The following is a 12,707-nucleotide window of genomic DNA, read 5'->3' on the forward strand; positions in this document are numbered from 1 at the left end:
TCTCTATAAACTGGAATGAGTTTTTTACGTGTGAGGTGATGGATTCTGCATAGGGCTGTAGTTGTTTGGCGAGAAATTTGGCTAGGTTTTGTAGAGGTGAGCCTATGGAGCTGACTATAGGTCTGAGTGGGGTTCCTTCTTTGTGTATCTTGGGGAGACCATAGAGTTTAGGGCATCTGGATGATTTCTCTCTGGGAATGATTCTTTGCTGGATCTCTTCGCTAATGGGGGAGGCTTTTATTTTGGATCTGGTGGTTTTTTCCAGGTAGGTGGTGGGATCTGTATTTAGGGGTTTGTATGTGGAGTCTTGGAGTAGGTTGGTTAATTTGGTTTGGTAGTCAGATGTGTTCATAACCACCGTGGCGTTGCCCTTGTCTGCTGGTAGGATTATTATGCTGGTGTCTTCTTTCAGGTTACGTAGTGCTGTCTGTTCCTCTTTGGGTAAGTTGCTTTTGGGTGGCTTGCTGGTGCAGAGGATGTTGGTGATTTTGAGTCTGATTTTGTTAGCGTCATCGGGGTTGATTTTGGTCAGGCTGGTTTCAACTCCACATATAATGGTTTCAGTGGGGATGTGTTTGGGAGCGACTGCAAAGTTGAATCCTTTGGAAAGGACATTGGTTTCGGCTTTGGTGAGGATCCTATCTGAGATGTTATGCACTGTTTGTTTCATGTGTGGCTGTGAGGGAGGAGGGGTTTGTTTCTGGCGTTCTTGTAGTCTTCGGAGTTTGTTGGTGTGTGTATCTGTCTTGAGGGTGGTCTGTGTTTCGGCTCTCCAGACGGCGAGTTGTTTGGATTTGTCCCAAAGTGCGGGGTGGATCTTGTTGCTGAGTTTGAGGTGGAGTGTGAGGAGATCTTTGTTAATTCGGTCTAGGAGGAATCTTTTTGTGTGAAGTTCATTTCTGATTAGGGCCAATTCTGTTCTTTTCAGGATCCGTTTGGTGGCTGCAGAGTTTGGACAAATCCAAACAACTCGCCGTCTGGAGAGCCGAAACACAGACCACCCTCAAGACAGATACACACACCAACAAACTCCGAAGACTACAAGAACGCCAGAAACAAACCCCTCCTCCCTCACAGCCACACATGAAACAAACAGTGCATAACATCTCAGATAGGATCCTCACCAAAGCCGAAACCAATGTCCTTTCCAAAGGATTCAACTTTGCAGTCGCTCCCAAACACATCCCCACTGAAACCATTATATGTGGAGTTGAAACCAGCCTGACCAAAATCAACCCCGATGACGCTAACAAAATCAGACTCAAAATCACCAACATCCTCTGCACCAGCAAGCCACCCAAAAGCAACTTACCCAAAGAGGAACAGACAGCACTACGTAACCTGAAAGAAGACACCAGCATAATAATCCTACCAGCAGACAAGGGCAACGCCACGGTGGTTATGAACACATCTGACTACCAAACCAAATTAACCAACCTACTCCAAGACTCCACATACAAACCCCTAAATACAGATCCCACCACCTACCTGGAAAAAACCACCAGAACCAAGATAAAAGCCTCCCCCATTAGCGAAGAGATCCAGCAAAGAATCATTCCTAGAGAGAAATCATCCAGATGCCCTAAACTCTATGGTCTCCCCAAGATACACAAAGAAGGAACCCCACTCAGACCTATAGTCAGCTCCATAGGCTCACCTCTACAAAACCTAGCCAAATTTCTCGCCAAACAACTACAGCCCTATGCAGAATCCATCACCTCACACGTAAAAAACTCATTCCAGTTTATAGAGATCATAAAGAAACAAAGCTTACAGCCCAGCGACCTACTAGTGAGCTTCGATGTCATATCCCTCTTCACCCAAGTGCCTATCAAAGAAGCCTTGACAGCTATTCAAAACAAATATAACCCCCCCAAACACATCTTAGATCTGACCAACCACTGCCTATCCAACACATACTTCATCTATAACGGACAAAAATACAAACAAACAGAAGGAGCACCCATGGGATCACCCCTCTCACCTGTCATTGCCAACCTCTACATGGAACACTTTGAAACCCAAGCTCTAGAAAAATCGGATCACAAACCCAAACTCTGGCTCAGATATGTAGACGACACCTTCATAATCTGGCCACATGGGAAAGAAAAACTGGACAACTTCCTCACACACCTCAACAGCCTACACCCCAAAATACAGTTCACCATGGAAACAGAAGCTAACAACCAACTTCCCTTCCTGGATGTCTTAGTCTACAAGAAATCCAATGGCTCCCTAGGACACACCATCTACCAGAAGAAAACACACACAAACCGCTATCTGCACACTCTCTCACACCACCACCCAGCACAGATCAACTCTGTAGCCAAGACACTCATCTCCAGAACAAAACGCTTAGCTGACGAACAACACCTAAAACCCGAACTACACACTCTCACCAATGTACTAACATCCAATGGATTCCATAGAAATAAGATTACAAACCTAATCCAAAAAGAAACCCCCACTAAAATCCAAGACAAAGAACAAGAAAACGGCAAAGCCCTCCTCCCATACATAAAAGGCACCACAGACAGAATCAGTAAGATCCTCCATAAACACAACATCAAAACAGCATTCTGCACAAACAGAAAAATATCCACCATCCTTAGAAACCCCAAAGATAAAATTGAATTAGAAAATCAAGGAGTATACGAAATCCCATGCACCACTTGTCCCACCACATACATCGGACAAACCAACAGAAGAATAAGTGCACGCATTGAAGAACATAAGAACTCAGTCAAAAAAGAGGAACCAACATCTTCCCTGGTCCAACACCTTAAAGCCACAGGACATGAAATTGACTTTAAAAATACCAGAACCATTGCCAAAAGTGAACATTTTAATAACAGAATAATCAGAGAAGCCATCGAGATAGAAAAACGCCCACACAGCATGAACAAGTGAGATGATACCTCCCGCCTACCAGCCATTTGGAAACCTGCCCTTATTGACAAACGACTCCCTAACCCCAAAATCTTAAACCCCTCTGCAACTCAGACTAACCTGAGCACAACCAAACAGAACACTCCCCCAGCCAATCAGAGCACAGCCAAGCCCCTAACCATTCAGAACACACCTCCACCCAATCAGAACACAGCCAAGCTCCCACCCAATCAGTTCATACCCTCACTGGCAGTTAAAAGGAAGAAACAGCTAAAACCACACATTGCTGCTCAAAGCAAGAAGCTAAAAACACCAGCCTGAAGATGACGAATGTGACTTCGTCGAAACGTTGCCAAGACACTTCCAATTTTACGCGGGAGAAAACCCGAACAACCAAAGACCTATATACAAATACCCGCGAAAACCTCAGAAAACAATATATATATATATTATATATATATATATATATATATATATATATATTATATATATATATATATATATATATATTTACATTGCCCCCAATAATCTGGGTCCTCATTTTACCTACCCCAGAAGGATGGAAGGCTGAGTCAACCTTGAGCCGGTGAGATTTGAACTGCTGACCTGCTGAACACAGTCAGCTAAAGTGGCCTGCAGTACTGCACTCTGCTGCGCCACCTTGACTTTTTGTATTTAAGGGGGAAAACTTTAAGGGGGAAAACTTGTTCAATCACAATATTGCATAAGAAATAAGGCAGGTCTGCTAGCATCCGCTTTTCACATCTGGCTGTGTAAATAGCTTTCATCTCTAACCTACTTCTTGCGGCTCTTCTTTTACACCCCAGATCCCAAAGCAAGGGGGAAGCAGCAAGGGTGACTTGGGACATTATTTTCCTTTTTACACCAGCTAGATTAGTGCATGTTTCCTTCCAGAAGATGACATGGACAAAGGGAGAGGGCAGCAGCCCTATAACAAAGATGAAACACCAGGTGTCTTTTGTCAAGGTAATGATTTAAAAGCTAACCAGCTGATGTAATGTCAGATGTAAGATGTAATGATGGGAATGACTCAGCAGGGTCTATGTCTCTTTAAGAGCAAGCAGGGTCTGTATCTCTTTAAGAGCCTTGTATAAAAGGGAAGGCTCCGCAGATGTGTGCTCTCTCTTTTGTTTCCTGCTGTAACTGCTGTGTGTTGGCATCTGCTGTATTAGCATGTGTATGTATATTGTTCCTGGTGTATGATATTGTAGATAGTGTAATATAAACCACCATTTAATACAGACCACTGTTTATTGTGTTTACTCCTGAGTTATCTCAGTGCAATAAGACTGTGCATGCTCTGACATCTTGGAACATCCATTAAACAAGATTAAAGAATTAGCACCAGGCTGAGGATAGTGATTTAAAGCCAAGGTGGAGTTGATATTCAGGGAAGTAAAATTGGGGTACTGGTGTTTTTGCAAATATCCACAGCAGTGGTGGGGAAACAACCCTAGAAAAATTGTGAGATTCCTGGTGTTAAATATGTTTGGGACCTGAGATTATCCACTTTTGATTTAGAACTCAAGCAAGAATTAATTATCAATACATTCTTATTTCCTTCTGGAAGGAAACATCCACTAATCTAGGTGTGGTTCTCCATTTCCTTCCAGCTCCATCCTTTTCTAAGAAACTTCCAGATTTACAATTTTTCATTGAATGATGCTTATTTGGATGAGGCAGGAATTCCTGTTGCTGACTTTGATATCATTGACTGGGCAGTATTTCCTAATAAGTCTGCTGCTGGGGTGAAAATTGGAAATATTGGAAAAGAAGAAGTCTCTTCAGATATCAAGTTCTCCATCAATGAGAATGCCATCATATGGCCATCATCCTTTAATCAGGTAACCAAGTCTGCTAGTTTGTGAGTATTGTTATTCATCCGTTCCTACATAACCACCAGCTTGTGTGGTTTATCAATCCTCTAACTCTGATGGAGGCACTCTACTAATGAAAAGACTGGTTGAAGGAGTACTATTTCTCCTGGACCTTCAAAAGGGTTATTGTTAATTATGGGAATGCTAACATTGTTCGAGGTAGGATGGAAATCATGTTGGCTAGTCCAATGGTGCTTGTTCCCTGTAAGGAAACTAAGGAACCATACAAAGTCCTTAAACCCTGAGGGATTTGCTACAGGGCATCTTACTCAGTGCAGTCCTTGTTGCTATCTGAGCTTGGTTGTTTGCTTGCAGACATTTTATTACCCAACTTGATAACATCATCAGTACCTGATGATAGCACTGATAATGTAACCTAGTTGTTAAAAGAGACATCTGCCAGCAAACAAGCAAACTCAGGGAAGTCAAGAACACCATAGCTCTACCTTAAGCTACATATATTGTCTTCCACTGGATCTTATTCTGTGCTTGCTCAGAACTAGACTCTGCTTTAAGAATAGGATGATAGTAGGAACTTCCAGTCTTGTGCGGTAGCGACCAGTCGCGGGCTTGTGGATCTCTGCACCCCCGTGGTTAATTTCGCCCTACCAGGGGACTCTAAATGGGTCTAAGTTGGTCCAGAGAGGTGGCAAAGAAAGAAGGGTGCCTCGGCAATTCTGGAATGATGGCGGTCATTCTGTTTGACTTGGGGGAAGCCTTCTAACCCAACAGAGAAAGGTTGGCCATACTTCACCGACCTGCCCAAGCTATTTGCAACCGAAGTCCAAAAGTACTAACCAGCATAACAGTGAACAGCGTGCTTGAAACTGGGTGAGGAATGTGATCTTCTCTTTTCTATTCTACATCTAATTTCCTGGAAAAGATCCCCAAGAAGCAAAATACCTCTGAAAGTGAGGGAGGGGAATTTCCACCCCACCCTTATACTAATGGAAGTGGCAAATTAAACTTTTCATAGATGATCAAAATGTATGGAAGTGAAATAAATATAAAACCTGAAATTTAAAACTTAAATTTGGACAAATCTAAAATTGTTGAGTAGTTAAGATTCTCACTCTAAAGACAATTGTTCATTTTGGCAAAGCCTGGGAAAAGCTAATCCGTGTTTGTGACCTTCAAAGCTTTAATAACAAAGAACAACTGTGACAAAAAAAGACAATAATCTGGGCTGCAGGCAAAGAAAGAACTATAAACTTCAGGGGAAAAAAATCTTTTTTTGAACTCTTTGGATTACAAATATTTATTTAACTGGGACTCTAAAGCTATTTGCAGAGAAAAGAAAAACTCCAATTCTTGGCCATCATGGATCAGAGACATATAGAAAGAACATATCAAGAAAACATAAATACTCCTCAGAAGGAGATATATAGTATACTGCAACTAATTCAAATAACAATGATTTTAAACCACAAAGAAATCCAAAATAAATTTGAAAATATAAATCAATCTATTTCCAAGTTAACTCTACAACAACAATAAACATCCCCAAAAACAACAACAGAGAAGGAGCAGATAAAACAGATAAGTGGGCACAAAATTGGGAATAAAGACTTAAAGATGGAACTTAACAAAGCGAGGAAACATAATTTAATCCTAGTGGGAAAAAAATCCACAAGAAATGGAAAAAACAACTTATCCCTTAAGACTACAAAATAAATCTGAGGACAAGAAAACAGATTGGATAAAATGGACTGTAGAGATGTTAGGAACATCGGAGAGAAAATTAATGATAAGGGAAGCGAAGAGAAAGAAAAAGAAAAATATTTTCAATAAACATGGAAAAGCAAAAGCCTCGTACAAAGACATTTCACCTGATTTGCTTTTTATATCTACAGTAACAGTTATGAACATATGGAAAGATTTTTGACTCAGCAAAACACATTGATTAAGAAAGATACTGGGCAAAGGAAAAAAACTAAAGCGGAAATCAAGAAAATAGATGATGGGACCTATTAGACAGTACTTAAAAAAGAAACATTTTTTTGAATATGGTTAAAGAAATAGAAAAGATTTTGAATATATATGTCATTCTAAGAGGGATGAATCTCTTAAATAACATAGTATGCTCCCCCCCTTTTTATTCTATTTCTTGATATGAGTAATATAAAAAAGTTGAAATGGCTTAGATAAAGGAAATAATTAAATATGATTGAATTTAAGAAAATTATAATGGACAAAAAAGAAAAAAATGTTTTGAATAAAAGACTAGATGACTAGACACATTAAATGTTATATTTAAAGATTAAACATATTTTTAATTATGGTTAAAAAGAATAAGAAATTTTTTAAACAAATATATATTAGCTTAGGAGGGATATATATTTTAAGTAGTATGTTACTTTTTATGTTTCTTTACTCTTGCTCTCCTTTCTTTTTTTTACTATTTTGTCTATTCTTTAAGAAATGCAAAAGTGTTGAGATGGTTTATATGGAAAAAATAGACTTAAATTTTTAAATATAATAACTTTTGGGAAAATCTTAACCAGTAAGAATACTTTGAATTTTGTGGGAGAAACAAATTTAAATAAGGACTGTAACAAGATCTATGATGAGGCAACCAGAATGATTAGTTAGAAAAGAAATATTATATTGATGTAATTATTATTTTTAGGAATATTGGGGAAAAATTATCTTTTTAATTGTTATCTATCAAAATAATAAGAACTTTATTAATTCAATGTTTGCAAAAGAGGACATTTTGGGGAAAAGAGAAAATCAACTAAAAGCATTATGTGGCTTATGGACTATAGAAATCAATTTTTAGTGATTCTTTTACAAATGTAAACCCAGACAACACACTGTTTACCAATTATTAAGTAACTCTGTTTAAAAAAATCAATAAAATATATTACAAAAAGAGAGAGAGAGAATAGGATGGTAGTAAATCTGGAGTCCAAAGGCATGTTGCCTTGCATTGGCAGGGAAAAAACCCAGAAAAATAATGATGCCTGGATAGACATAGCATCAGCCTTGCAGGAACCCTAGGATAATATCCTGCTGAAATGAAACTGTGAGTGGAAAGTTTTCACCAAAACAAAAGCATTTTCATTATATTTGGGAAAAGATCTTGAAAGTATCTTCTTGAGTTTATGAACCCATCTTGGCACTGACTTCCACTTATAGACAGAATCTGCTCATTCACACATTTCCATAATTTTCTTTCTGTTTAGAAGGCCCCTTTTTCTAGATGTACTAAAAGTTGCTTCCCGGGATACACCAAGCTCACAAGAGAGGGAGAACCAGTTTGCTGCTATGACTGCTCTCCATGTATGGAAGGAACAATCTCCACTCAGGAAGGTAGGTTGCTCAAGAACAAAGAAGGAACATCGGCCTTTTATTCTAGGGACAACTATATTAGCAAGATTTAATCATATGCAGGTATACAGCATTCACACTCAGGAAAGGGACTGAAAACAGAGGAAGAACTCATAAATGAAGGCAAATATACGTGTCCCAGGATGATGTTGCAGGATCCTATCTGGGTCAGTCACCAGGATCAGAGGTTTAGTCTTCTGAGCTTTTGCACTTGTACTGGAGCCCACCTTGGGGAACTTCTCTCACACATTCTGATAAGAGAAAAATTCCCTGAGAATGGGCTTCAGCATGAGTCTGAAAGCTCAGAAGACTAAACCTTGGTCCCAATGACTGATCCAGATTGAATCTTTCAACAGCAAGAACTGTTCAGTGAAGGTATTTCACCATAGTGGATGTTTTCAGAAATTGCTCAAACAGTCAAAAGCAGTCCTGGAAAAGATGGAAGAATCTTAAGAAAGATGACAGAATTTGAAACAAGTATACAAACAGGTTGACTCATGACTGTTGTGCTAGGTTTGCCACCAACCATCTCGTGAAGTATGTGGACGATACAACAGTAGTGGGCCTTATTCAAGAAGACAATGAGGGTGCTTACTACAAGGAGGTTGAAGGTTTGGTCAACAGGTGTAAGAAAAACATTGAAAAAACATTAAAGATTGGAAAAACCAAAGAGATCATTGTCAATTTCAGAAAAAGCAGGCACAGTCACACTCCTCTATGTATTAATGATACACCTGTGGAGATGGTTACTAGCATCAAATTTCTGGGTGTGCAGCTAACGATTAGGCTGGCTTGGTCACACAACAGCAAGACACTGGTGAAGCAGTCACAGTAATGCCTGCATTTCTGCGTTGCATGAGAAAAGCACATCTTCCTTCTCATGTCCTTACCACTTTCTACAGAGGAACAATAGAGAGCATCCTGTCATTCTGCTATGTATTCAAGATGGACAGTGATGAATATTTATATATATTTATAGGTAAGGGTGTTGATATATGCATATATTGTATATAGCATGTTTATATGTGTGTTATGTATGTATACACTTTTGAGAGCAAGCAACAGAGTTTCATTTTTAATGTATCCCAGTGTGCCCACAGTAAAAAAATGACAATAAAGATTATCTTATCTTATATCTTATATCTTATCTTACATCTTATCTTATATCAGTGGTTCTCAACCTGTGGGTCGGGACCCCATTTGGGGTCGAATGACCATTTCACGGGGGTCGCCAAACAAGGCTGTCTGCCATTTTTTTCCCCTTTTCTTTGGCCATGCGCCTGGCACCCGGTGATGTATAAGTGGTTGGGGGTCACCACAACATGGGGAACTGTATTATGGGGTCGCGGCATTAGAAAGGTTGAGAACCACTGTCTTATATCATATCTTATATAACATCATATATCTCATCTCATCTCATCTTATCTTATCTTATCTTATCATATCAAAGTCAATGTCAACTACTAAATATCAAAATTCAGAAAATTCCATTCCCACTTATAAGTTAAGGAAATTGCTATTATATAACTAAATCAACAATTTCAAAATAGACAAATGATATAACAATAAACATTGGAAATGCCATAACAACGAAGGAAAAATATTTACAGTATTTATGTCAGAAATAGCAAGAATGAGTACCATATATTCTGCATATTACAAAGCAAATGTAGACCTTTGGGACATGGTTTTTAGAAAGACAGAAATGAAAATAATGAAACTAATAGATGAAAGTATTCAAATATATGCTATCAAGAATTGTTTAAACAAAACACAGACATATGAACACAGGGGCTATGGATATACATACACATAACTTAAGATTTGGGCAAATAAAGAGAAGGATGATAGCAATGTTTTTCTATAATCACTTTATTCATGCTTAGTAATTATTTATGTGTGTTATTCAATTGTCACTCTTCAAGATAGATCATTTTTCCTCTATATTTCATTATTCCAGCAGTAAAACAGATTAAAAAACCTTCAAAACTTCATTGCTCTAGTTACACCCTGCTTCTGGTCAGCTGGTCATGAGGTGTAGAAAATCACTGAATCACTAGATAAAGAGCAATTCATGTTTTACAGATGCAGCACATTGTGAAAAGTGTCCAGATGAAGAGTATTCCAACAAGAAGCGAGATCAGTGTGTTCCCAAAGTTGAGACTTTCCTGTCCTATAAAGAAATATTAGGTCTCATCCTGGCTATCGCTGCCTTTTTTCTCTCTCTAAACACTGCCTTAGTTCTAGGAATCTTCATTAAATATCAAGAAACCCCCATAGTCAAAGCTAACAATCGGGATCTCACCTACATTCTCTTGGTCTCTCTCCTGCTTTCCTTCTTGACCTCCCTTTTATTCATTGGTCAGCCCAAGAAAGTGACTTGCCTTCTTCAACAAATCACCTTCAGTGTGGTTTTCTCAGTTGCTGTCTCTTCCTTGCTGGCCAAGACTATCATGGTGGTGGTGGCATTTTTGGCCACAAAGCCAGGCAGCAGGATGAGGAAATGGTTGGGGAAAAGTCTGGCCAACTCCATTGTATTGTCCTGCTCTGGGGTTCAGGTTGGTATCTGCACTACATGGTTGGGAATCTCTCCCCCATTTCCACATTCTGACATGCATTCTCAACCAGGAGAGATCCTCCTGCAATGTAATGAAGGCTCAATCACCATGTTCTACACTGCCCTTGGCTACATGAGCTTTCTGGCTGCCATCTGCTTCTTCGTGGCTTTCCTGGCACGCAAACTTCCGGGGACTTTCAATGAAGCCAAGTGGATCACCTTCAGCATGCTGGTTTTCTGCAGTGTTTGGGTCTCCTTTGTCCCTACCTACCTGAGCACTAAAGGGAAATACATGGTGGCTGTACAGAACTTCTCCATCTTGGCCTCCGGCCTGGGTTTATTGGGCTGTATTTTTGTCCCCAAATGTTACATCCTTATTCTGAGACCTGACATGAACACTAAGGAGCATCTAATGATAAAAACCAATGAGGGCTCTTGAGCTTGGAAGGTCTTTTTTACCCAAATTATTGTTAAGATAAAATAGGATACATTGAAAGTAAAATCTTTGTTATATGTTCTAAGAACTGTCTATCATGTGAACATTCAATTATGACTGATACAGTAACATATATTAAACGTTTGTAAGAAGTCATTTTCTTTTGAATAATTACTTTATTTTATCCCAATCCATATTTAGGAAGAATAATAAAATATGACTAACCATATTTTTTCTGAAACCAATTAAGAGAGCATTATAGAACTCCTTTGCTTTATCTAATCATTAGAAGAGACAACAAACTTTTGTTAACCGTTGACGAAGTTCTGATGTGTTTTCTTTTCTTTCTTTTCATGTCATGGGTTGAACCTTTTTCCTCTACCTGGGCAATTAGTTATTTGCTGCCTTGACTTTTGTCTGCACATCATCTGAGCCAATCTGATTGTTTATTTGAAAAATATAGTGTGCTAACATAGAGAAGGTTGTCGAAGTTTGTTCCACTAATGTAGAACCTCGTTTCTCCTCTTCTAATTCAAATTCCCTTAATACCATTTCAGCACACAGAATGAATAAATAAGAACAAAGTATATTGTCTTGTCTCACTTCTTTACCATCCTGGCATCATTCTGTTTTACCTTGTTCTGTTCAAAGTTTGGCTTCCTGTCTTATGTATAGGTTTCTCATGAAAATAATGTGATATTGTGCAATTCTCATTTCTCAAGAAAATTTCATGGCTAAACATAGTTTATTTGCTTAAATTATTTATTTATTTTAAAAGGTTTACATAGTCACCCATCTTAAAATAATTCTGCCAGGCTTACAACAATAAGCCTGCAGATGTAAGACTCTATTATATTCTGGAAGTTCATATAAAATGAGATGGATTAGGTCTAAGATGTCTACAGCTTATTGCCAATATGCTTGTTCAAACCTGCAGCCTTTCTCCCCACCCCAATCCGCTTTTTTTGAATATACCCAAATTGAATTTAATCTAAAATAGCCTTCCCATGCACAGAGAATAAAGATTTATCTCAGGTATACTCACTCAAAAGAGCTGCAACAGGTCAACTATGTGTTTCATAATGTTATAGCCACTGTGTTCCACAAATAGATCCTGGAAAATATAATAAAAAATGAATCCATGAACACCTGATGGAAAGCAAAGTTATAATCAGAAGTCAACATGGATTTGTCAAAAATAGATTGTGCCAGACAAATCTTATTGCATTTTTGACAAAGTGACTAAATTAGTAGATCAGTGAAAGTCCAAAATGTTGGACAGAGAGGACTGCTGGTTTGAAAGAGAGGTCAAAGAGGCCATCTATGTCAAAACTGAACAGCCCTCTCTCAACATAAAGAGAGGGATACAACATCATCTGTCTTCAATTTACAACACAGTCCTTTCAGCAGTTCCAAAAAGGCTCCATACCCATTTGCACTACTCAGGTGACCCTGGTGACACATATAAACCTCCAGATGGCATCAACAACTCTCTAAAAGAATGCAAATGACCATCTGTCTGCAAGGAGTATAAATCCTTCCATTTCCCACCATCCAGTCGGAGTTGAAGAAGCTTCTTGGATGAAAGCAAAAC

General features: G+C 38.7%; 1 protein-coding gene across 1 annotated transcript; it reads left to right on the forward strand.

Annotated features, from left to right (window-relative positions):
- The first annotated feature begins 3,812 nt into the window (after positions 1-3,812).
- On the forward strand, positions 3,813-12,224 carry LOC120313416 (vomeronasal type-2 receptor 26-like). The gene is made up of 4 exons (XM_039355329.1): positions 3,813-3,876; positions 4,594-4,774; positions 7,976-8,102; positions 10,181-12,224. The coding sequence occupies exons 1-4, from the start codon at positions 3,813-3,815 to the stop codon at positions 11,114-11,116; spliced, it is 1,308 nt and encodes a 435-aa protein (XP_039211263.1). The 3' UTR covers positions 11,117-12,224.
- The last annotated feature ends 483 nt before the right edge of the window (positions 12,225-12,707 follow it).

This window comes from Crotalus tigris, unplaced genomic scaffold, assembly GCF_016545835.1.
Source record: "Crotalus tigris isolate CLP2741 ecotype Arizona unplaced genomic scaffold, ASM1654583v1 scf7180000018682.9941245338:1185362, whole genome shotgun sequence".
Lineage (NCBI taxonomy): Eukaryota > Metazoa > Chordata > Lepidosauria > Squamata > Viperidae > Crotalus > Crotalus tigris.

Excerpts from the sequence above, each read along its gene's own strand:
- LOC120313416 (XM_039355329.1), top strand. The coding sequence starts at position 3,813 with ATGGACAAAGGGAGAGGGCAGCAGCCCTATAACAAAGATGAAACACCA. Across the intron at positions 3,877-4,593 it reads ACCAGGTGTCTTTTGTCAAG|GAATTCCTGTTGCTGACTTT; the intron begins GTAATGATTTAA and ends TGGATGAGGCAG. Across the intron at positions 8,103-10,180 it reads AACAATCTCCACTCAGGAAG|ATAAAGAGCAATTCATGTTT; the intron begins GTAGGTTGCTCA and ends CTGAATCACTAG.